The sequence below is a fragment of the Brienomyrus brachyistius genome, chromosome 19 (genome assembly GCF_023856365.1).
Source record: "Brienomyrus brachyistius isolate T26 chromosome 19, BBRACH_0.4, whole genome shotgun sequence".
Taxonomy (NCBI): domain Eukaryota; kingdom Metazoa; phylum Chordata; class Actinopteri; order Osteoglossiformes; family Mormyridae; genus Brienomyrus; species Brienomyrus brachyistius.
The window spans coordinates 14,259,363-14,286,170 of record NC_064551.1 but is presented as its reverse complement, the minus strand read 5'-3'; the positions used below and the strand labels follow the sequence as shown (position 1 = coordinate 14,286,170).

Here is a 26,808-nt window from a genome sequence, read left to right as displayed (position 1 = left end):
GCTGCGCCGTTCAGCCACTGCAATTTGTCATTCTCTCCCTGTTCATTTTTCTGATGCTGAGAAAATTGTTTTTTTTTTCTTCTTTTTTTCTTATTTTATAATTTTTTTATTGAAAAGATTGTAGGGCCCCGGATCGGTAGCATTCGCTCCCTTATCTCATGCTTCTCTGGCTTTGCAGATGGTTATTTTAATAGCTTTTTGGGCCATATTTGCGAGAGAAAATGCCACCAAGGTGCTGGTCGGGGAGTAAACAGGTAGCCTGTCCTCTCAGGTGCGGTTCTGCGATGGATTATTCTGGGGGGGGGGGGGGGGTGGGGGCATTTTGGCATAATGGTTTTCGTAGCAGCGCTGTTGAGAGAGAGATGGGGGTTGTAATCATCTGTGCACAGGCTTGTCACTCTCCAGCCTAGCCGGGCTGAAACGCCCTGGGTCTATATTGCTCGCATCACTGATTCGACGGGGGGCACGTTGGAGAGAATTAGTGTCTCGGAACGGGAGCCTGAAATTCCCGCGGGGCTGCAAGGGTGGTGGGGGGGAATCTCAGGCTTCTTCTGAGCTCCCCTCCCAATGAATGTGTCACGCATCATTGTAACAAAAGACGATGGATATAAATTCACGGAAGATCAAACAGATGCGCTCTCCGTCCACACATTCATGTTCTGTCGCCTGATGCAGTAGATCTGCCCCCCTCCCCCAAAGATGGTGAAAGCATGCCCCTTAGGTGAGCCCATATAACCTCCCCGACCTCATTTGCTCCACTGCCGCCACAGGAGTGATCATTTCAAAGGGACTTTCAGAGGAGTTCAGGGAACATCGCTGCTGATGTGTTATTGATCTGTGGCTGATCCAGGCCTGACTCAGACCCCTGCAGCCCCAAGCCGATTAAACGTGCGTAAAAGAAGATGCAAATGTGAGTAGGTTGTTCACGCTTCAAAGTTCTGGGGTCACTGAGCTGATTTTCCCTGAGCACTCAGTGCTGTGTACCTCAGTGTGTCTCTTTAGAAAGACACTGGGCTTCTTTTGAAGTTATACGAGTATTCAGTCAGCATGCTGTAGCCGCGCCATAACGAACCAGTAAGCACCATCGCCTTTACCGTGCAGCTCACAAGCCAGACCTGCACTTACTTCCACTTGTCCACGAAGATAGGTTGCTCTCAGGGTGCAGATTGCCGGTGAACCTGTGGTCTCTTTCATTTTAGCCATCATAGGCCACCTTTCTGGGAAGCTACAGGTACGTCAGCCCACTGCTGTAACTTTTGCTGTAAGTGTTCGCATCCCCAACGCAAAGTATGCACATGTTTCATATGGCAGAAGAAGCGGGAGAGCGGACGTGCATTGTACGATTAAGCTGGATCGACTTTCTGTCTTTGAATGAGGCCGCTCGTGCAGTTTCAGCTGAGTGAAATTTAACAGCGCTCCTTTAATTAAAAGCGACGTCGCATTTGAGAGTGGCGGATTCATTTTCATCACGATCAGATATAATACGTGGACTGAAAAGATCGAGCCTGATACTGCTGACACCAAATAATTAAATACCTCCCAGCAAAAGGCAACCATCACTCTTGTTGGCCTTTTATTCTTTCTTCTCCTCTTTTTTGTGGGGGGGCGGGGTGTAATCGGCTCATTTTCGAGACAGCGGCGCATTAGGGCGGCGGAGGAGTGACGAATCGCATCACGGAGATGCGAGGCACTGAGATTGTGGCTGCGTCTGACGCTTTCTTGAGATCTCGCATCTCCTGTGACTTTTTGGGGCCTGCAGGGGTTTTCTCAGCGTTTAAATAAATCATCTCCTGCTAGACCGTCTTCTAAAATAAACTTTGGATCTTCTTTTCTTTTTTCTTTTTTAAATATACATATTTTATACCTTGGAGTCCTCCGGTTCCCTCCCACGATCCACTGCTATGCGGTTTCTGTAGAAGAATAGAGAGTCCCCACAAAGATATAATTACAAACCTGTGTGTGTGCGTGTGTGTGTGTGTGTTTGCTGTGACAGACAGCAGCCTCTGCCCTGTACTTTCTGTTATAGCCAGCAGGCTCACCGTGCCTCTCCACTCAATAAGCACTTTTATAAAATGCATAAACGGATGCATGTGCACCTAGTGCCAAATACGCACCTATGCTGACTTAATCTATAGCGATTTTTGACGGAGGGGTCACAGAACTTGTGCACCCCCCCCCCCTTTTTGTTCCCATTATAGCTCACTCTGGAAAATGAAATCCAAAGCATTTTCAGGCTAGTAAAAGATATAGAGCAGTATATAGGCACAAACAATAACCTATTCCAGAGTGCACTTTAATTGCTTTTCGATTAGAATACCGTTAATAGTGTGACTAACCTTGGGCATGCTGTAGTGCCGTATAGCCACCAGGCATTAAAAGGCGAAATTAAGGTAAACGAGGTGCTGATGGTGTGGAAATGTCTGTGCATTATTTCCCCTTTGTTATTGCTCAGCTAGCATGGCCATGGATGAGCTGAGTTCCCATCCGGAAAAGGTCCAGCTTCGGTACGATCCCAAACTAGAGAGGTAGTCGTCGGGTGTTGGGGGGGGGTGCTGCTGGGAGAGGAGGCGATGGATCGTTTTTTTAAAGAGGCTAACCGGGTGAGGCAGCTCATTCAGCTGGAGAAATGAGCAGAAGGGAGAGGAGTGCAGGTGACACATTCAGCACACGTCAGTTATACATGATAAGGTGTGACGGCGGCAACGTGAAACGGAATCAAACGGAATTGTTAGTAGGCTGGGCTAAATAACAATAACACTGGCACTCTGATATATTCAAAGCTGCGTTTACACCTAGGAATAGCCCGTGACCTTGTATGAATCACATTTCACATCAATAACCAAAATATGTGCCCTTGGGCATAACAGTTTGGTATCTTTGTTGCTATAATGGATGTCATCAGAATAGGGGATGCTATGCAGGAACATCGATGTCGCTGACATCCTTCTCCGGGCCGGAACACGACGCGGCAACATGCATAATCATGCCGTTTCATTCGCTGAAGGAATGTGTGGGTAAAACAGATTAAGGCGGGTAGATGGGTGTGGATATGAAGCATAGAGACCTGAGCTCTTCAGGGCAGGTTGGGCTCTGACCTTTCCCTCTGCCGGACAGAATCCTGAGCCGAAACAAGCTGCTGTTAGACGTGGACGAAGATCTTGGCCCGAGCTCGTCGCCAGGCTCTCAATGTATCCAGTGGGCAGGAGCAGAATCTGACAAACTAATTATCTTTCCCTGCAACCGTAAACACTGTGCAAATTAAAACATTGGCACACGCAATCTACAGCTGTGGGCTGGAAAGAAGTATAGGCTGATGGATATCGGCTAGTGTGTTCCGATGGCATGGAACTGAGAGGCGTGACTCGCGAGCAGTCATGGCAGGATTCATGCAGGCCCTTTTGTCACTGAATCTCATGGGATTTTATAATTTGCCATTATTTTTTGGCTCCCTGGTAAGTCTGCTCTTCCCGAGTCCCTTTGGCACGCCTGGGTCAGCATTTGTCATGTCAGCAGTCACTGAACTGATATACCCCGGACTACCTCCTCCTCCCTGTACCGCATGCCGTTGGGTCATTACCAATATTTCACAAATCATCCCCCAAATCCAGAATATGAACTTCTGCCTTCCCGCTGCTCAGCTGTTATTTAAATCTGAAACACTTTCACACATTTATACAGCTACCTATATTCATCTGCTCAGATGCGGCGGCTGTGACTCGAACCGGCAGCATCCAGATCAGGAATGCACTTCCACAGCTGCTTTGAGATCCTGTGCACCGCGGCTGACAATGTAACAGAAAGTCAACTTTTACCCTCGCGAGTCTGCCGCATGGCAAAGGTAGCAAAGTTACTCTTCCTGAGCGACGCCATGAACGTGGCAGTGAGAATATGAATGGATCAGAATCACACTCATTGCTTCACTAATTTCCATGCCGTAATGAATGAGTCATTCTGCGGAGTGGCACTGTGACCCCCCCCAGGTTGGGGGCCGAGTCCTGTTCCTGCTCTGCATGTAAGTTTTGCGTGTTCTCTCCATGTCACACGGGTTTCGTCTTGCAGATAGGTGCGTTTGTGTCTCTGGATTGCTTTGTGGGTGCCATCCTGTGGACTGGCCTTTGTCTCTCACAGTGACGTGCATCGACTCTACATCTGCCTATGGAGACACTCTAGGCCAGTTTCAGTGATCTGATGTCTGCTGGCCCCCCCTGGTTTGATCCTCCGCTGGGCTCCACCGGCACACGTCACAATGATGGATTTATAAAGCCGTCGCATTTCTGCTTCGATGGGAAAAAAAAACCTGTCTGTCTTTTCAACATGGCCGATGTGCCGTATCCCCTGCTGGGCCTTGCCGATTCCACAGGCTGCCCCAGAAATGACACCCCTGGCCAACGATGGATCAGGTTTTACATAGGAACACAGTCATATGGGTACTGTTACCGTAACCCCGAGTAACTACCAGAGACAGGACTAACCTGACTGACGCATGCAGACGTTGACGGTGGCGGGTTAGCGGCTACTGTCATCTTGGCGTGGCAGCCTGATAGGATCCTGGCGGGGACGAGCCCACCCCCCTTGGCGTAAGGGCCCCGGGGGGCCACGGAGTGGGTCCATCTGGGACAGGTGCAGACGGGGCCAGCCAGGTGGAAAATCAGTCGGGTGACAGCTCTTCATGCTTGTTGGCCCCTGGCAAACCTTGTCATAGAGGAAGAGCGCCTTCATTAATCTCCATTCGGGGACAAGAAAGGTCCCTCGCAGTCAGCGCCGCGGCAGCTGCCTCCCCCCGCCGGCCGGCGGGCTGATTGATTTGGGGGGGCTGGGCGCTCGGCCGCCGCAGCAATCGCCCAATCGCTCGTTCGATCGCCTGACATTTCAGAGGAATCTTCAGCCGCGTCGTTTTCACCTCGCTGGATTTGCGAGTGCTTACAGTGTTTTTCACTCCATTAAATAATCCAATAGAATCCAGGACAGATGCAAAAATGCTTTGCAATATAAAATATGGATTTTATTTTATTTATTTTTTTGGTTGTCCCGTGCTCTTCTTTGAAGAGGCTGCGTTTTGCTAGCATTCGGTGAACTGCTGATGTACTCTTGGGCTTTGCGATGCCCCGCCCCCCCATGTCACAACACTGTGGACGCCTCTGCCCACTAAATAATTTCCTTTCGCATTCAGTTGTGTTGATCACACCTTCCTTGGCCATACTTTCCTCACCCTTAAAAATGCCCACCACCCTTCATTCTGTATCCGCCCCATCTCCTGCCATTTGTTTAGTTGCTGCTATCTGGGGGGGGGTCTTATTCTGACATCCTCTTCACTTACTGTCCTTGAGTAGAAGCAGCCTACCCTCAGAGCCTCACACTCAATATGAGCGAAAGCCCTGTACTGAGAAACATATTTCCTCCAAGATGAGGCGCCCTGTTGTTCGCTGTTAAATTATCTGTGACTTTTCTGCTTGTTTATGCCAATAAACCAAGTTATAGAAGAAGGGATATTTTATTCGTACCTATAACTTTTTAAGGAAGTTTCCACGCCTGCCTTTGACCTCCGGCATGAGTTATTCCAGTTGCCGTAGGTATTCTTATCTCCCTCTGAAGGTAGACTGCGCAACTCTTCCGTACTTCGTCAGCACATTTTGCGGCATCTCTGAGCGACTGACAGGGACTGTGATGTTCGGGAATCCGGGACTTCTGCGTGTGTGAGAGAGAGAGGACTGCCATGTCCATCTGACCAGCCGAGCCCCAGCCTCTGGATCTGCGGCTCTGGGCAACGTGAGATAAAATGGAGAATCGCGTCCTCATTTTGTAACGCCTCCTAGTAGGGAGACCCAAGGTTCACCATGACGTGTAGATGCAGGAATGCGGCTAGACACCACAAAATTGCCACTTCGTCTCCGGGTTCTGTCACCGTGGGTTTTCTGAGACACTTTTCCCCTGTTCTGGTGTAAACCGTATTTTCTGAGAGGCTTAACGTGTGTCTGATCATCCAGCCCACAGGTTAGCAAAGGAGACAGACATAATACCCATATCACACTGCATTTTACACCGTGACTTTAAGACATAAAATACATCGTGTCAGAAACATATTCAGAGCCACGGGACATTGCTTATGCCTCGACACATTCGGATACGATGTGCCGGAAAGCTGGCTCAGCTCTCAGATAGGATTGAGCGACTGTGGGGGGGCAGGAATTTATTTTTGGGGTTCAGTGCTTTCCATGGGGCGATACACGGGCAGTGTGAGCAGTTGGGGCTGTCATGAGCTTTGCTTGAAGCCCAGGATGCAGGGGGGTGCAGAATAGGGTGGTGTGAGGTGCCTGATAGAAACCCCTGTGAGCTGGATGGTGCCTCCCGTCAAGCAGCCATACATTCAAAACTGTATTTTTGGTGTATTTAAGCAGTTTGCATTTTAAATGTTTAAAGAATCCCATACGCATGTAACCTATACCATTATATATCTTTGGCATGCAGTGGGTAATGGGGGGTCCTCCCTGAGTGCCCCCCCCACTGAAAGTCGTCTCTCGGCCTGGTTTCAGGTTTGTTTGTTTTGGAAACACCTGATAAGTAAAGCAGCTTCCAAGCTGTGCATCAACGGCAGAAATTCCGGTTCAGTCCTCCGCCCCTCTCTCTATCTGCCTCTCTCTCCCTCTTTCTTTCTCTCTCTCTCTCTCTCTCTCTCTCTCTCTCTCTCTCTCTCCCTCTGTGGGAGCTGTGGGGGTTACGTAACAGTGCAGAGGTTAATGCATTTTCACTCTGAAGTTGCTTATCCCTTTCAGAGAATGGCGATATAAAAATGACAACTTAAGGACTTAACTGTGCAGTAATTTAGTGTCGTACGTCTGCTGTGCGGCTTTTCCGCTCCTTCACATGAGCCTGCTTTGGGCTGTCGCTTTCAGAGCGGCCATTAGGTGACCACCACCCCCCCCCCCCCCCCCCCCCAGGCAGATGTAACCATATTTCTGCAACCTGCGTTCGGTGGGAAGGTTGCCATGCCAACCGCAGAGAGGAGGGAGCAGCAGAATTCTGTCTGACTCCTCCGACGAGCTGTGGATCCAGGGTAACAAGAATTTATGGCAGTCGTTGAAGGAGCGTCAGGAGGAACAGCTATGACACACCAAATGAAAAGGCCATCCGGCGCGAAGACTGACTGGCCTCACTTGAGCCACCATGTTCCCCACGTGTTTGCTGAACAAACGCTGCTGGAATCAGCGAAATAGGATACTAAGAAACACTTGCCGAAAGTCTGGCCCCCGATGCTGTCGGAAAGGTCCGGAAATAGGAGCGAAAAATTAATGACTGACAGACACAATTGTCTTCGTACGACACCATCAAGCTAAAGTATGGAAAAATTGGGGGGGGGGGGGGTAATGGCCATTTACATAAAGAGACTAATCAGTGTCGCTGGGGGGGGGGGGGGGGACGGAGTGGTATAAATGCTAATCGTGTGATTTCCCTCTGGATGTCGGCGGGAACCGGAGCTGTGACGGAAATGAGCTTAACCATACCTGAGAGACTGTAATTTTCTTTGCTCTCAAATGAAATGGACTTTGGGCTTGCAAGCACCTGTGCGGCAGGTCCGTAAGGAGCTATAGCAGAGTGCTGCCTGTGACCGCCCAGCTGACCGCTGCGATTACAGGGAGAGCGACTGCAGAGAAATACTGAGGCAGGAAGAGCGAACCGAACAATCCTTAGGATTAAAGTGGCACTAGCAGACAGCACCTGGCAGCTCTTGCGGTTTTATACACATTCTTGGAACATACAGGATCCAGCACTAGTATTTAAACATCAAGATTAAACCACAATGTGCAGTGGTTCCTACATGGTAATGTGCTTGTCTTATATTTTTATATATGTAATAGTGTGCATTTATTCCCATTTTGCCCTTGGAATAATAGAACACATAGGAGGAAATCATACAATAGACGGCAGGGATTAATCATTTGGATGGGATAAACCCATCACTGGGAGACAGGTTTAATGGAATATCTTTATCCAGCCTGCATGGAGAGCTTCCAGAGCATTGATATGCAAAACAGAAGGCATATCCTTTGACGATGCTGCATTATTAATAATAGTTGCTCTTGTACTCTTCTTAAAATCTGTTATTATTATCTCTCTCGTGTCCCTATTGTCAGTGGGACACATTCAGCAATATATATAGTATCTGTCTTAGGTACTTACTCTCAGATAATTTTTATATTAATTGCAGTTGTAATTTGTTGATTTTGAGGTGTTTTTTTTTGCTGTTATGGGTTTATAGACTATGCCTCCTCGGTGAGCCTAAAATGATTGACTTTTCGAGCTCAGAGGCTGTTGGTGCAGTTCAGTGGTCGGTATCTCCATGTGCTCTGTTTCAAAAATCAACCGGAAATCGGTGGCTTGTCGTTTGACGCCGCCACCTCGGATCACAGGGCCCTCATCGTTTCCCATTTCAGCTCCCACTGAGCTCCTTCTATATGGTTAATGACCCCAACATGTCTGAGGGATGCTTCCCCGCAGCACCCCCTCCTGGCCGGTCCTGGAAGCGTCGTCTGTGCTCTGCTAACCTCTCACCCTGCCTGCACACGAAGACTGTGAGTGATGCAGCTACACTGGATCATTTCGGGTTAAGCGGCTTGCTCGAGTTTCTCAGACTAGAGCCAGCAAACCAGCCGGGTACAAACTCAGAATATTAACCTCTGCACTGCCCTCCGTCTGTTGTTTATATTTATAAATTCAAAGCGTGTCTCAAACTGAATATGCGCCACAGTCCACAGATAGATTAGACCCACTAAAAGCAGTGCTAATATGCACTTCATTACTTATCCTGCGCCTCAGATGACCTGCCGTTACAGTCCTGCTGTGTATCAGGTAGTTCACCTTACATTTGAATATGTTTGCATATCTAAAACAGTGACAACCACCCTGTGGGACCCGTCAGTGCTGACAGCGTGTTTTGAACGCTCCAAGACAATCGAGCCAATCGCCTCTCACGCTGTGTGTCCCATCCCCCCCAGTGTCCAGTCTCTCGCTCTGGCAATCCTCTGACCCCTCCCTCTGTCCCGGCTTGATTTATCACTGTGAAAAGTGCACCCCGTGTCCCCCAGGCTTGGCGCTTCGTTTCTTCACAGGCCTTTCTGAGCTACCTGTAGTGTCAAATAAACACGTAGGCTCCTGTGTAATGCTCACAAAGGCAACTCCTGGCCTGCCACGGTGTCCAGGAGGGGATGCAGGCTGTCCAGCCTCTCCCTTTCATGCCAGGAAGTGTTTGAGATCACATTGTGAGGGCATCAATGGCGAGGAACTAGCACAGGCTGTGTGGGAAGCGTCGGCCGACCCGTATCTCTGGAGCCACATATCGCACTGACGCAGAGCCTTCCCACAAGCCCTGCACGCGCTCTATCCTGTATCCGCTCAGCACATTTCCACATGTGAAGCTGCTGACATCAGCTGCTGCTGTGCATGTGTGCATGGGAGCCCTACAAAGAGCCTCTGATGAAGAGGCCTCATCATTCCTTCATGATGTGCTCTTACTTTTTAGATGACTCTCCTTCTCTATCTATCTATCTATCTATCTATCTATCTATCTATCTATCTATCTATCTATCTATCTATCTATCTATCTGTCTGTCTGTCTGTCTGTCTGTCTGTCTGTCTGTCTGTCTGTCTGCCTGCCTGCCTAACCATCTGCCAACCCGTCTATCTTCCCCCCTGTCTACCTGCCCAATTGTCTGTCTGCCTCCCTGTCTGCCTACCCGTCTGTCTGCCTGCCCATCTTTCTGCCTGCCCCCCTGTCTACCTGGCCATTTGTCTGCCTTGCCTACCTGTCTGTCTGTATGTTTGTCTGCCTGCCCGCTTGTCTGCAAATCTGTCTGCCTGCCTGTCTGCCTTCCTACCAACCTGGCCTTTTACCAGCCCTGTCGTGGCCATTTACACAGCCTCCTTACCCAAGCCTGCATCCTGTCTTAGGTCAATATATGGCCTCACAGCCGAAGCGCTTCTGCTTTTATTACTCTCCACCATTTTGTTGCACACGCTCCTCTCCCATTCCCCTTTCTCTCCTCCATGTGATCCAGTTCTCCATCTAGCCCAGAGCAAATCCCGCAAGCTCTCCACTCGAGGGCAAGGCAGCGGGGTCTGTATCGGGCTCCCAGCCTCCCGGGTCGGGCCCCTTGACCTCGGCCCTGCATGCACCCGCCGCCAGTGGGCTGATTTGTGTGCTGTGGAATAAGGCTTGTCGCATTACCCTTACTCTGAAATGCATTATGTATGTGCTGATGGTCGGTGTGGAGACACGGTGACAAATACTCATGGAAAATAACGTCCACGGTTATTTTATTTTTTTCCAGGCATATTTGTCTTATGCCCTCAGGAAAACACAAATTAGTTATCTGTCAAAAGACATTAGCTGCCATCAATCATCGTACTTGTTATTTTATTTTATATTTCCTACTACTTGTACTGATAATATACACTCGTAGCATTTTCATGCAATTGTCGTTTATGTGCAAAAAAATAAATAAAAAATTGATCCTCCTTAGGCTTGTTTCACCCCCCTGGAATTTGGTTATGTTTTCCCTCCATGAATCAATTGTTCCCAGCTCACCAAGGTGGTGGTTGAGGACTCAGAAGTTAAGTAAATTAGAAACACGCATTGACAGCCTCCCGGTGCTTCTTAATCAGGATCTGACACTTTGAATGAAGGCTGGATATGATGGATTTAGGCTCTAGTGCCCTCCTGCCTGTCACCAGGTACATCTGTGTTGTCATCCAAACTGTGGCCTTACCAGACCGTATCGCGTTTTCCCAGTGCTCAGCCAATCAGTTGCCCTTAAAAATGGAGAGGGTCACTGGGTGTCGGGACAGATCCGTCGGCAGAAATTCCTGAGGGCCCTGAGCAAAGCTGGCTCAGACGCGGCCTGGCAGCCTCCACATGTTCCTCCTCATGCGTGGGAATGAGTGTCCTCCTGAGGGCACGCCTGCCTCCTGTCTGCCCCGTGGCGCGGCTGCCGCTCCCACCTTCTCCCTCGCACTCCTTCGTCCCCGTCAAGGTCATGTCGCAGGGGATGCCCGTCGTGTGTGAGGTCATGCCGTCTGTCACTGAGGCAAGCTCGCTTCCATCTGCGCCAGCTCCCTGAGTGGCTGCGGTTTCGGTGGAGAGCCGTGCTGCTCTCTGCCGCTTAACATTCCCATCCTGGGCAGCTCCTCTGGCGGGCGGAGCGCTCTGCCGATCGCTCACAGTTAATTTATGTGAACTTAAACAGGAGCCAGACCTGGGCCCCTCCATTCATTTCCAGAGTGGGAGTGGGTGGGCATCGGGTGCTGGGTAGTGAGGCTGGCACTTGATTGCCCCCGTGCAACCAAGTGAGACACCCGGCATGCGGCCACTAACTGGGCAGCATCCGGCTCTGCATTTTTGGTTCCGCATCTCTGCATGTCTGGATCAGGAACGGCAGCTGCGTCAATGTCCTTCCTTCATAAACTTTGCATGTTCGTTCCAGGGAACCCCAAATGTGCCACCAGTGTACAACAGAGTAGAAGTTAGAGACACACCGCAGGAGAGCGATGAGGCACCAGAGGTGGCACTGCGACTGCCTTACGAAGGTCCCTGATAGACGTCCACGGGACAGGAGGATGTAAACTATTCCACTGAAGAAGAGCAATGAATAACAGCCCTGCAGCAACTTCAAAATGATCATCACCCTGGAACGAATAAGTCTGGGGGATAAGTCAACTTTTTTGAAAGGACGTGTAAAATTTAATACCCATTTTTACTCATATCCATTTTGAGTGTGCGCATACCTCTGACCGCCACTGGATTATTGATTAGCATTGAGCTATCTGCTGCTCCCAGTGTACAAGCACTTACACAATTTATTACTGCTATTTTTGTTGCAGGCTTTTCCAGCAGAGGCCCAGTTGTCGTGGCTTGTGAAAATCTGATTGTGTCATGGTTTAAATTACTTTGGAGACTTTAGGTACGTCTGTCACCTCAGCATCAGAACAGTTACAAAAAAATGTTATTTCCTGTAAATTGCGTCCCAGAGCGTTTCCACGGGAAAAAAATTAAATAAAATAATGTCAGGCGCCGCTTTCAGATAGTGAATCTCTTCTTGTCATGTAGTAGCTCTAAGACGGCTGACCTCTCATGTGGCCTGTAAACGGCTCTCAAATGAGTTCAGCACCCGACGCTGTTCGGAAATGATCTTTTCTGGGCACAGAAGGGCCCGCCAAGTCTATCAAGTCTCTGTTTCCATCGCTGATTCCACATCTTCCATTTTCCTGGGGGTGTCCATGAGGTTCAGGCATGCGGAGGAGCCATGTTTATCCATCTGTTGTCACGGCTGGCAGCTGTCACGGCTCGGAGTCTCTTCTGGCAGCGGTGCTGTTCTGGTCGGGATCTGCCCTGGGCTTCACTGTGAAGGGTGTGTGCCACATCTGCCGCCCCAGCGGAATATCAAGCGCTTCGAGAAAAAAAGCCATATTCTCATGACACGAGCAGTCAGCGTTACGCCCCTCACACTTTCCCATGAAAACGAGAAACAAAACATTAGCTTCGTCCGAGAAGCCTCTCACCGCAGCTTCTTATTCACAGTTAAAGAGCTTTAAGAGTGAAGTAGGTTCCGTAGACTTGGAATAAGGCGTGATGAGCTTCATGTGCATATTACATCTGGTCCACTTGATGCACAAATGCGGGTCATGCGTCGGCTGTGGGACTGATTTTGAATGCAGGGGTCGCAGACACGGGACGGGTTGTACTGTTGAACCACGAGGAAGCCATTGACCTTAAATCACTTTGATGGGAAGTCTAGCTCTGCAAATAGGAATGGAACTTAGCTAGAAGACAATAATTGTTAATTCATCTCATAAGCAAATGTAATGATTCATCCCACCCATCTCCCAGTGACTTATCTAGTGAGCCTGGAGAAAGTGGACACCTTAGGCGAAGTGCCAGTACATCAAAGGGCACATTCACTATTTAGAGTTGCCAGTTTGCGCGCATGTCTATGGACTACGAAAGGAGACCTGCACAGCACAGGTAGGGCATGCAAATGCAGCATGGGAACAGGGTCCAGACCCTGACCATGGGGCTGATTGTTACCCTCTGAGCCACTGCAGTGTCCATACTTAGATCACAATGCTATTGCAGACATAGTTCACTGATCAGTGTTACTGATGCTTTTCCATTCAGCTCATGGCATGGAGCTCTTTAATTCAGCTTCTGGTCAAATTCCCTAAAGGCCCAAGGTCGAGTTTCACAGCGGATTCTAACGTCCTACCCTCAGAAACGACACTTCCCCTGAATCGTTCTCAGTGGTGAGGGATCCGGACGTGCATTGGGAATGTAAACGGAGGGGAACGAGGGGTGGAATGATACAAATTTGATAAAGCCACCTTTGATCAAAGTCGACCGGCACAATTTGCCATCCGGCTGCCTGGCTCGAAAGTCTTTTTCGGGTTCGTTGCCGATGCCGTGGACCGGTCCGTTGAAGATGGAGGAAAATCGATACTGGTTGTAACATACAGACTCCTCCCTTTATTACTCGGGGAAACTTGGAGGTCTTAGGGTGGGAGTTTCCCCCTAACACTCAGGACCTTGTGGCCTGAGACAGCCTGTGCCACCAAGCAGGAAGTTTGAGGAGCAGGATAGGGCAGCAAGTGACCTAAGGTTGTTGTTGGAAACATGGGCATGAGATGTGTTGCTACGGCAAACGGAACTATGATATTTTGGCCCTCCACTGAAGGCAAATACATGTGAACATTACATGACCCGGCTTCTCTTATTTCATAATTACTTTTCACGGTAGTCCAGCTATTAAGCCTGAGTGTGAACCCAGATTGAGAAGTGGAATGAGTTTACACATTTTCACATACTGACTCCGTATGCAAGCCTGTGAAACTCGAGGTTTAGGTTTATTGAACATGTGCTTCGATGTGTGGACAATACAAGCGCCTTTGTTTTCCTGTTACACATTACAGAAATACAATATGGACAAGCTTTGTTTCAAACTCATTAGCGTTTTCACCAGTACATTAATCAGTAAGAAATGAATACATACTATAAGTAAGTTTATTTGAGATCTTCACGTCGATCTTGTGGAACCTCTAGTAATGTTGGTGCTTCGTCATACATGGACATGCCGTGTCTGTGTTCAGCATGGTGCAGCTGCTTATCGCTAGCTAAGAAGCACCGATAATTCACAGTGCAGACACTGTTTCCTTCGCATCCCAGTGCTGTCTTTCTCAGTGACCCAGAGCTGCCCTCATATACGAGGGTGATGCTCCTTCAAATCAACCGAGTGCAGGTATGAACTTGCTGATCGTGTCCTCGAAAGTGACCTTAACTGAGCAACTGAGATCAGAACTTGTCCTTCAACCGATAGGAACTTTTGAAATAAGGGGATAAAACAGTGGGTCCAAACCATTTTTCTGAGGAACAGGGGTGTGAACAGGCCCGCAGATCTGGTGTGCGTTGCTGAATTGTTTCTCCCAGCTTTGTGAAGGAAACACACACACACACACATACCCGCAGAGTCACACAGTTCGTGTGGGCCTGGTGCAGTAGCAGCTCATTACGGGAGAGTGTTGCAGTACTGTATGCTTGTTAATGACCCACTAACACCTTGGCACAATACCACATCGAGAATCATCTGGAATGACCTGCGAGCACTTACTGAAAATGTGTCCCAAATTCCGAAAGGTGTTTTTTAAATTTCTTAATATTTCAAAATACATACACTCCCCTCCAAGTGAAGCATTAAAATGTGTGCCACTTAATAGAAGGCTCTTGTAATGCCTCCACAATATTGTAGCGCACACTCTCTCTTGTTAGTTAATGCCTCGGTTCAAATGACTTCCAAGATTCATGTTCCCAGCAGAAACATCAAGCCTCTGTCTCACAATTAACCGCAAGAAACGGTGCAGCCAATATATCAGCCTGCTTTGTTACTCTTCACCAAAGTAAAATGTGCAGATATGCATCTCAAATTCTTGTATTTAATTCAAACCCTGGGGTGCACACTCCATATCCAGTACAGGGTTGGACCCTGGAGCGTGCTCAGCCGACGTTCAGGACAGGGTGCCAGTCCATGACCGGTGCACACAGTCGCACACCAAAAGCAGTTTAGAGACACATCTGCGTAACTGCATGTCTTTTGCCTACAGATTAGGACCTCCTACCTTGGAATGTGAGGTAGCATCACCTCCCATTGCGCTGTCCCACGTCCAATGAAGTTCCCCTTAATTTACCTGATAAAATGTAGTCTCAGACTATGGTGTGTGTCACAGCAGCATGAACAGAAGCGTGATGAATTTACCCAATACCGAAGACTCTCAAGGGAAACTCCCTTTACACATCTTAAACCGTGCCCTTAAATCATCCCTTTAAGTGTCTTGAACCACCCCTTTAAATGTCTGCAGCGCTCCCTTTAAATGTTGTCTCCATTGTTGCTAATCGAAAAATTCGGAAGATGCACAAGCATTCAGTTCAGTATCTCTCCTCCTACTGGTTGCAGAGGCTCGCCGGCGGCCTGCCGTATGCACGCTGAGATGAGCGCCCACCCCCCCGGTTTGGGTCCCATTAGCTGTCTGTTAAGGAGGAACCTGCCAAGACTGGCGCTTGCTGAATCAGCACCAAGCTGTGTGACATATTTCGGGGGCCCTTTCAAACGCTGCTGTTGTAAACTCCCTCCGTGTGATAATAAGCACCCCGGGGCTGGAGATGGAGGCCGTCCACCATGAAGCCTGCCCATTTACTGTGCACTGTGCTTTTGCTTAACGCGCTGCATTTTGTCGGCACTCGTACGAGAGCCCCTCCATCTCTGTGTGGATACCGCATCCCATTAAACTGATTCTGGATCAGTCTCAGCTTCCCCTGACTGCATCAGCCATTTCTAGTTTCCATTTATATTTCTATAACTAAGCAGTCACTGATAACTGATGTCAGTCATGCGACATGGGAGCGTCTGTTCTGCTTATTAGATAAAAGAGCGCTCTTTAATTATTACTCGCTTTTTAATTACAATATACTGCAAAATGCACAAAGCTACACTTATGCTTCCTTTATGATGATTGTATTGTTCTGTCTGCTGTTTTTACTTGAAGGGATGCCTAATTTATGTGGAATGTGCTTCCAGCAGTTTAAGGTGAACTGGTGGCCTAGTTAATTGCATGAAAGGCCAATGAAGGCAAATGAACCTTAGAGCAGACTTGAATAGGGAATTATCAGGAATGAGGGACCCTGGCCTTGTACCCTGTTCAGCCTAAGATGGGTCCAAGGTCCTCTCCCATCAACCTGACCTGAATGACACTTTGAGGATGGATGAATGGATGGATGGATGGTTGATGGATGGATGGATGGGCAGATTGATGGACAGATTGATACACGGATGGGCTAACAGAAGGATGCATGGACACCTTAACACAGCAGTTCTCCTGACCGCTCGGTCTGGCCCGTCTCCTCACGCCTCTGTGCCTCTCTCTCCCTCTGCAGCGGGCACCACCTTCATCTTCGGTAAAGGCGGCGGGCTCATCACGTACACGTGGCCCAACAACGAGAGGCCAAGTACTCGCACCGACCGGCTCACCGTGGGATTCAGCACCACCCTGAAGGACGGCATCCTGGTGCGAGTGGACAGCGCCCCCGGCCTGGGTGACTACATCATGCTGCACATCGTGAGTATGACCCCAGGTCCCATCAGCGGCCATCGCGGTTGCAGTTCTACACTCAACCCCAGCTCTAATAGCCCCCCGGGCCCCGTTTGGTTCAGCATCCTAGCCAAACTGGGGCTGTCGTCCTTTTCATAAAGGGCAATATAAATAGCTAAATGCGTTCCCACAGAGGTCCAGAGAGCCCCAGGCAGAGCAAGTGGTTGTTCTGCTGGGGGGGAAGATGGGTGAAAATGCACCTAACTTCATGTCCTTTCCAAGTCTGTAATCTGCTGTGCACAGGAAATGTAAATCACCACTGTTCCACCACTGTGCTTACTTTTACTCATACAATTACTGCTGTGTACTATGTAATGATACAGTAATGGTTTACCTGTACTACACCTTGCCCTATATTCAGCCATAGCATTAAAACCACTAAACGGTGAAGTGAATGACGTTCATTATCTAATTACAATGGCACCTGTGAATGGTGCAAGTTATACTGTATATTAGGCAAGTGAACTATTAGTTCTTGAAGTTGATATGTTAGAAGGAGGAAAAATGGGCAAGCCTAAGGATCTGAGGAACTTTGACAAGGACCAAATTGTGATGGTTAGTGGGCTGGGTCAGAGTATCTCCAAAATGGCAGGTTGTGTGGGATGTTCCCAGTATGCAGTGGTCAGTACCTACCAAAGGTGGTCCAAGGAAGGACAACCAGTGAACTGGCATGGGGTCATGGGTGCCCAGCAATCACTGATGCTGGTGTAGGGTGAAGGCTAACCCGTCTGCTCCAGTCCGACATCAGAGCTGCCGTAGCTCAAATTGCTGAGACAGTTAATGCTGGCTGTGATAGAAAGATGTCATGCTGAACCCAGTCCACTGCCAAAGGCGCCTACAATGGGCACATGAGCGTCAGAACTGTCGTAATGGAAGAAGGTGGCCTTGGCTGTTGAGTCATGTGTTTTGTTACATCATGTCGATGGCCGGGTGCGTGTGCATCGTTTGCATGACATGGCACCAGGATGCACTTCGGGAAGATGGCAAGTCGGCAGAGGTAGTGTGATACTCTGTAGAATGTACTGCTGGGAAACCTTGAGTCTGTGCATTCATGTGGGTGTTACACTGACACATACCATCTACCTTAACACTGCTGCAGACCAAGTACACCCCTTCATGGCAATGGTATTCACCCATGGCAGTGACCTCTTTCAGCAGGGTAATATGCCCTGCCACCCTGCAATAATTGCTCAGGAATGGTTTGAGGACCATGAAAAAGAGTTCAAGCTGTTGACTTGACCTCCCAATTCCCCAGATCTCAATCTACTCAAAAGTCTGTAGGATGTGCTGCACAAATAAGTCCGATCCATGAAGGCCCAACCTCGCAACTTATAGGACTTAAAGGATCTGCTGCAAACTTCTTTACCACAGATCACCTTCAGAGGTCTTGTGGAGTCCATGCCTCATTGAGTCAGAGCTGTTTTGGTGGCATGAGAGGGACTTACAGAACATTAGGCAGGTGGTTTTAATGCTATGGCTGATCAGACAATTGTGACTGAATACATGTGAGCCATCCATTGTACATGCCTTGAAAACATTCAAATATATGCTTGGGGTTTTGATTTATTTAAATGAGCAGATGGTACGAAGCAGGGAATATGGAGCTATTGAGAAAAGGGGATCGATATGGTGCACATGGCAGTCGGGTACCTGCCGCTGCTTCTCAATATAGTGCTTCAGGGATTGAGAATTTAGATGATTCAAAGCTTCAGATCTTCTGAGCTTCAGAGCTTAAGGGCTTCAGATCTTTAGCGCTTCCAGGCTTAAGATCTTCAGAGCTTCAGAATTTCATGACTTCAGGGCTTCAAGGCTTCAGATCTTCAGGGCTTCAGGACTGGCTAACCCTGAAGTAGCCCTGCGCATCATACCAATCACCGCTGTCTAATTATGCTGAAGTTACCAGCCGTACTACCCCCCCCCACCCCCCCAGGAGCTCCCCTGCAGCATCCAGCCTGTGTGAGCAGCATATTAACAGAGTTTAAATGCCCGTTAACACTTTCCTCTTGAAAAGGAAAAAACAGAAAATTGCGTCCGCGGGTAGAGATTTCCCCCCCTCTCCCATCCTCTCAAATGTGTGAACTCCAGCGTCTGTTCCTATCAATAATTAATTTCCAAAGTGGGATGCTTTCAAAGGGATCCCAAGGAGAAGCTCAAATTCATGCTTGGATGTTTGGACTTTGGGTCGCGTTTCTTGAGAATGAGACCGACGTTGAGTCTCCTTGCCCCGTATCGATCACGTTCCTTGTGTCGCTTTCTATATTTGTCCATGTTGGAAGCGAAGGTACAGGACACATCGGAATATCAGCCTGTCACATACACAGGATCATACGCGGCCCTGCCTCCCTCTCCGCTTGAACAGAAGGCTTTTGCTTTGAGTTCCTACATGCTGTAAATTATAATTGTGTGAGTCAGCAAGCACGCCCGGTCATCGTCTGTGAACGGAAACCCACTTGATGATGTGAAGCTGCTTCACCGTGTCATCTGTCCACTCCACTAGCGTAGCTCTTCAACTCTCCTAATTGAATTTCTCAGCACATCCGCTGTAGCCGCTGGCCATGGCTACTGATGCTAACAATCCCAGCGAATTGCTCGCTTAACAGGCACTTTCACTCAGAGCTACATTTGTTTTAGCCCATTAATGCGGCTTGAGATCTGCACTGAAGCAGCTCAACTGACGATACTTACTCAGCGGCAGGAGAGCGTGAAAGTGACGCCCATTTGAGAGCGCGTACAACGTGCTGAGCCTAACCCATCATGGCGGGCCAGTGAGGCACGGTGCGTTACTTGTGACCTCGGTCGTCAGCGTCCTCTCTCTGCCTCACCGCTTCGCCTCCCCACGGCCTCACTACCAGGCACCATCTGTCCTCCAGTCTTCCTGGGAGTTCCCAGGAACAGACAGGGGTCTCGCCTTCATTCTCCTGTGGTACCGCAGTTCTGGATGCTCTGTGAGGCTGCCGGGTCGTCTGAAAAGGGCAGATCACCTAGAACCTGAGAAGTGTCATCCCTGGTCCTCTACTCCCCGGAGAACATGACATGCTGCTGTGCCACGTGTGGCTCTCCCTGTCACCGTTCCTGTATTATAAGGACCTGCAGCCCACATAGTGTCCCAGCACGTGTGTGTTTAGCACACTGCGCTAATGGCTGCCAGGAATAGTGTCAAGTAACACTAATCTGTTATTCCAGGGAAGTACACTAAAAATGAGAAGTTACCCTTTGCAATTTGGTTGCTCCCAAATGTAATTCATGCATAATTTTTGAGCTTGGCTTTGTTCATTTCTTAAACTGAGCACTCATTCTGGAGGCTGTAGCTCCCTTGAGTGGCCAGCAGTGCAAAACGCTGCCGCGCCTCATGTGTGAAGCCTGACAAACACCATCTCCTCCCCACTGATCAGATTTTCATGGCTGCCTCTGTAAGTGCCACCTTGGCTTGTGTACTGTAAACATGAGCGCGAACACCAATGAAGGAGGAGAACGGAGCTGGGAGGAGCGTTTGGCCTGCGGCAGAAGGTGAGGACAAGTTAAAAACGGGGGAATTGTTCATGCTATTTTGAAAGCGTAGCCTGTTTAACCTTAGAACTCATTTTATCTGACACACTAAACTCATCTCTTGACTGAAGCCCATAATCATGAACAGCAAATCTACTTTTAATGTAATCAGTCATTAGTACAGCCTGCTATTTATGTTGTCCATGAGTAAATGGTTGTTACATTAATAGGATATAACATTAAGTAGTTCATGTAGTAGAATATATAAGATATTAAGTATGTATGTGTGCCAAGTAAGCTCAATGGCATTGGAATCCCGGCAAAGATATTCCCAGTTAAGTGCACGCAAGTCTGGATCCTGGCCATCTTCCTGGGGGGTAGGTTTGGGGCAGCTCAAGGCAGTCTGATTTTTGAGCCTAACCCTTCTAGCCTTCTGCTGCGGGGGGGGGGGGGGGGGGGGGGAGGGTCACAGCCCTCTCTCTGGTTTGGGTAGTGGGGGGAAGATGCCTTAGGCTTTTTTAATGCTTTATAAAGGGCATGTGCATTAATCAGTGACATAATATGTGTTCATGGTGCAGAAACAGTCCTCTGTGCTCTAGGTTTGAGGTATGTGTGCAGATTAGGTGTGTATTACTTTGTGGGGACCAAAAGTCCCCCACAATGTAATAAAAACTTGTTTTTTGGCATTGTGGGGACCATTTTCAGGTCCTCACAAAATTCTATGGATGCAATCAAAAAAGTAAAAATGCCGGAAGTCTCGTATTTTGTTTGGCTACTTATGGTTAAGGTTAGGGCTGGGTAGGGGTTAAGGTCGTCATGTTGGGATTAGAGTTATCCCCATAGAAATTAATGGAGAGTCCCACAAACCTGTGTGCGTGTGTGTAATTTTTAAGTGAACAGCAGGTCTCCTTGTCCTTATGCACTTGCACTCATGAACAAAGGGTTTAACTCCTAAGGCGGCCATGAAGCTGTGCCCTTCAGCGAGATCTTTAACCTGAATCGCCTCAGTAAAAGCGCATGCAGGTGTTGCGACGCGTTAAGGTGTAAAAGCGGCAGCTGTCTGCACGTCACTTGGGATGAATGCGGCTCAGCAGTAATTAGTGTCAGTTACACGGCAAAAATAAGCATATGTGGGTGTTTAGAAATTAACGCGATTGAGACAAATTCACCGTCTTGGCCTTGTGTGGGTTTTAAGCATGAGATCAAAATGAAGAATCTTCCATGAAGCCACAAACTTTGGGCTGGCTTTTTCTGGCTATATTAGCAGCCTCCCACTCTCACGTCCGGTGAAGGGGGTGTCCACTTTAAAAGGAGGCGGCACACTAGAGAGACATGCCCGACCGCGTGTCCTTCTGACAAACGCCTGCGTTGGCGGGCTTCTCTAAATGAGCCACTATGTGCCCAGACATGCCATCTGCTGGGCCCAAAGACAGGGCAAGGCCTGGGTCGCTTTATTGCCGCAGTGGGAGCGCAAACAGGAAAACAAAGGAGCCACCAAGCTGACCATGACGTGTCCCCTGAGGGAGGCAGTTCAAACACCTGTTTCCGGTCACTCCTCTCCCGCAATTGGAGACCGCCGCCGGAGCGTGCATTTATAGAAGAGGGCTCTGGAGCCCTCAGTAAATGCCTCTGTCCTTCATCCTTACATTGTGAGGGGAATATTGTGGGATCTGATCCAGTATACACCCATACATTGAAGGCTCTGATCTAATACACACGTGTACATTTCAGTTTCTTATCTAATACACATGTGTACATTGCGGGGTCTGATCTAATACACATGTGTACATTGCAGGATCTAATCTAATACATATACATTTCAGGGTCCGATCTAATACAGATGTGTACATTACGGGATCTGATCTAATACACATGCGTGTCTCTGAAAATGCTGGTGGAACCATCTGGCACACCAAGGGGCCTGGAGTAAGGTTTCAGCCTGCAAATGGAGCCATTAACTCAGGGGATTTTGGCAACTGTGGTCATCAGTTAATATAGGCTTTTATTGTACGACTGTGCATCTGTTCCATTCTCGTGCAGCCGTTGCGGTGAATATGTTGCTTTATTGCCATTCTTTGGGTGGTAGCTGCATATGTGCGTGTGGTCATGATAAATACCTCCCTTAATTGCACTTTTGGTTTCAGTACTTTGCTACAATTAAATATGTGTCTGCCAAAATAATACCAGCTGCAAACATAATGTGTGTGTAAGGCATCTGCGTTAGACAGGACCCATTTTATAAAACTCAGCCGCCCACTCCCACATCATCTCGAGCCCTGCCTTGCCATGTTTAGGCACAGAGTTTTGTGTTCTCAGTCGTCTGTTTGCTGGGCTGTGGATGTGAACAGAAATAGCAAAAACACATGCTGGCTGTCAAGGAGATGCTTGCTGGTGCAGGACATTACCTCGCTCACACATACTGCGCATACTCAGGTGCGGGCCGTTTATGACAGCGCTCTGGCATGTGGTCCCTGGTGCTTTAGTGGTCAGGGTTCTGTGCTGTCACCACTGCAGTCTGGGTTCGGTTCCCGGGTAGGGTATGTCGGGGGTGGCGTCTCAAGAATTTCCCCCTGGGATCGATAATGTTTGCCTAATAACTAATAAATGTTGCCCTTGGTAAGGTACAGAGCTGTTGTGTGTATTATGATCATGTGATCGGATAGAGTAAAATGCTGGCAGTGTAGATCATTTAGTGTAGTCAGTGTAGGTCATTTAAACCATCTACAATAATGTAGATGTTGAGGTGTAGATAACAATAACAACAGTTAAAATATATAATAAAGACTGTGTTGATTTTGAGGACACTGTATTAAATGGCTTTTTGGAGTTCTTTTCTTTTCACTGTCATTTCCTGGCCGCCTTTGGAAACCGAGGATGAGGAAGGTTCTGGAATCTCCACAAGTTTAATTTCCTTTATGAAGGTGTGAGACCTTTCAGCTTAAGAGATAATCAAGCCCGATGTCACGTTAAAACAAAAACGAACACATTTAATCATCCTGAAAATATCGTGCCTTGAACAGCCCTGTGGGGCTGAATGAACAGAGCAGCCCTGGGATCTGACAGTAGAGCAGATCGATAACGTCCGTCCCTCCCCATCAGCACCGCGCATAATTACACTCCCTACTAGCTCCGGAAGCCCTGAGATGTCGGCCGAGTCCTCACCGACTGGGCTGGTCCGATGGGAACCAGAAAAGGGGGCCACCATCACCCCCAACTCGCCCATATTACGGCGCTGTGAGACCTGTGCTGATATGTTAAAGCTCTGTACCTGTGATCAGATGGGTGCTGATTCAAATCCCATTGGGCCCTGAAGCACGACCCCAAACCCCACTTCCTCTGGCTGCTCTCCGATCCGCACTTGTATGTTTCTTTTCTTTGTGTATAGTAAATAAATAACATTTAATGTATTAGTAAGGGATTTGGATGGGCTTTTTTGAATTTTAAAAACTTGGCAGGTTTTTTTTTTTTATTTATTGCCAAAAGATTTGCTTTTATCTTGCAGATGTGTGTCTGATTCATCACTGCATTATAATTAATAGAAGATCTGGGGTTTTTGTAGGGCAGTGAGAGGAAGCTCATGTAAGCGTGGGGAGTATGTCAGACCTGCACGCGCATGAGTGGGCGTGGGATTCAAACCCCCGACGCTGGAGGTCTGAGGCTACAGTGCCACAATGTGTGTAATGTTTGCAGTACTTTTATAGGGCTGCGCCACTTAAAAATATATCTCCCTGTTTGCAGGTCAGAAAATCCATGGCTATAGTAGCATGATGCGGTTTGGTTTTAATGGGTTAATTGGTGATCAGTTATTTCATTTGCGGATGGATCTGCAGAGCTGCTGGAATCAAGCTGGAAAAGGAGCCATTAACTGGAAGGAACGTTACGGACTGAGGCAAGATGTCACTGGGGGGCTGGGGGGGGGGGGCGTCTCAGGTCACTGTGGCATTTAGGACTCTGGAGGTTTTCCTACACCACCTCACCGGACGCCCACCCCGGGATGGAGGGGCCATGTTTGGGACTCACTCCACCATTGGAACGTTATTTTTAGCTTCAGGTAAAGATTGTTACATTTCAGCCATGAACGGGATGGAAATCACTCCTCCGGCTGAAGTCGATCAGAGAGAAGAGTAACTAGCAGCTGGGTGCAGGGCAGAGGCAGATGGGATGTGAAATGGAATGAGAGGGGGATTAAGGGATGTGCACAGTGTAATGACCTCAGTGCAAGGCCGCTATCTCTCCCTCCGTTAATGCTGATGATGTACTCTGTGCAGTACACACAGGGAGCTACAGAGATGTGCACTGATGTAAAGTGTGTGTCACATACACACACACACACGTCGGGTAAACATATCCTTATGGGGACCGTTCATTCATTTCTATGGGAAAAATGCTAACGCTAACTATGACAACCTTAACCCCTACCCAGCCCTAACCATAAGTAACCAAGCAAAATAAAATAATTTTTTGTGTTTTCATTGCTGTCACAGACTTTTATTAAATTGAGTTTTCCCTTATGGGGACCAGGAAATGAGGAAAAAAATGGGTATTCATCACGTTGTGGGGATTGTGTCCCCATAAGGTAAGGTATAACCGCTCATACACACACACACACACACACACACACACACACACACACACACACACACACACACACACACGCACACACAGACACGGGTTAACAAGAAAATGACATCAAGCCTCCCCTTTTGTGGGAGTCCAGTCTGTTCTGCGCACACACTGACCTAATTTGTACGTTTTTATATTTCGCCATGGAACAGTTGTTTAAATTATCAAACAAGCAGAAGAGTGTTTCAGAAAATGAAAAGAGCTTATTAAAAAAAAGAAAGAAATAGTTTGAATAATTAAAGTGCAGCACATTTTATATTAAAAAATAACTAAGGAATAGAAATTAGGATGTAAGAGATGAGAGAACCGTAAATTAATATGTGCACCGTCTGTGTAAAAGACGGATATTAAATAAATCGACCGTTGATTAGTGTTTATTTAAAATGGCATATATTCATTTTATGTTAGAACAATTCTTGAAAAAGAAATGAATTACCCCAGTACAAGTTATAACATTAATGGACCCAGCTCACAAATTCAATTAATTCTTTTTTTAATAGCATAAGAAGTCGTCCCCTGCTTACTGTGAAGTTTCTGTCATTTTAAGGCATGATGATTTTGCTTTTAAGCCTAAGTGGGGGTGTTTATTGAAGCGCACGTGTAGTTACTGCATTTACTCGCCGTTCTGAATTCGCCTTGCCGATCACGAGCCCTCAGTGCAGCGGTAACCCTCCGTTACCAGCAGAACCAGCGCCCTTCTTCAGTTTACCCTCCCCTTATACAGGTCGCTGAGATGCACCGCTTCCGCGATCATACATCCGTTTTTATCCCCCGTCCGTGACTCACGGCTTCGCGGAGTACCTCCGAGTGCCGGCTTGTGTGTTCGTTGTGTAACCGAGGGCTGTTTGTCGCTCGCTGCCGGAGAGTTATGGCTCTCTGGACAATTGTTGTTTGCCGGATGATAGTGCCGCTCGCAACAATCTTTAAATGAAGCATTTTTTTTTAACATTCAGTTGGAAAGCTCTGCCTTCCCACCCACATAATCGACCCCTCATAACAAGATGGAAAGTGCACACGGGTGAATGTACTTGCCCTGTATAATTTCCTTCAAATTTTTACAATTTGTGTAGTAAAGATCAGCCTGATTATGTAAATGGCTCCAGTGAAAGGCATTGTGTTGTGCTGGCGACAGGGCGAGGTGGGGTGGGGGCCCTGGTGTTTACATAACCGTGGGCTGTCATTCTGAATATTCTCAGTGCATACAAGTGTGTGTGTGTGTGTGTGTGTGTGTGTGGTGGAGGGAGGGTTGTCTGTCCTGGAAACTGGTGTATAAAGGTAAAGCTGACTGGCCCCTGGACCCCTGTTACTTATCAACACAAACCATATCATTGTCTGATTACAAGATTGGCCTGTCTATTTCAGTCGCCAGCCCTATAAACACACACACACACACCTTTTTTGTTTGTGTATGTCAGTCTGTCAACCCTGTGTGTGTCTCAATATGTCTGTCCTGTGTGTGTTTGCGTGTGTGTGTTTGTCAGTCTGTCTATCCTGTGTAAGTATGTGTGTGTATGTCTGTGTGTCAGTATGTTTCTCCTGTGTTGTCTGTGTGTGTGTCAGTCTGTCAACCCTGTGTGTGTCTCAATATGTCTGTCCTGTCTGTGTTTGTGTGTGTATGTCAATCTGTATCTCAGTCTGTCTCTCCTGTGTATGTGTGTCTCAATATGTATCCTGTGTGTGTCAGTCTGTGTGTGTGTGTGTGTGTGTGAGAGAGAGAGAGAGAGAGCAGAGTTAGAGCACCATGTAATTCTCTCCCCTCCCTTCCCGATGCACTCTGCTGGTCCACCCTGTGTTTGAATCTCGGCCTGCAGCATTTTGCGTGCATACACTGATCTGCAATCAGCCACAGCTTTAGGTGCCGAGCAGCACCAATCCCATCACCCACCTGGGGTTCTCCCCTTTCGCTTGGACAGAAAGTACTACTTGTAGATAATTGAAATCACATTCCAGGCAAGTGAACACAGAGAAACCCGAAGAATAAATTGAGTTTGAGGTAGAGCATATATTTCATTCCGCATT

The 26,808-nt window shown here is 48.0% G+C and overlaps 1 protein-coding gene across 1 annotated transcript in view; it reads left to right on the top strand.

Annotated features, from left to right (window-relative positions):
* LOC125714961 (neurexin-3a-like) overlaps nucleotides 1-26,808 on the top strand; it is a 280,661-nt gene that overhangs the window by 177,065 nt on the left and 76,788 nt on the right. Inside the window, 1 exon segment of the mRNA XM_048986129.1 lies at nucleotides 16,466-16,647. Within this exon segment, the coding sequence (XP_048842086.1) occupies nucleotides 16,466-16,647 (182 nt within the window).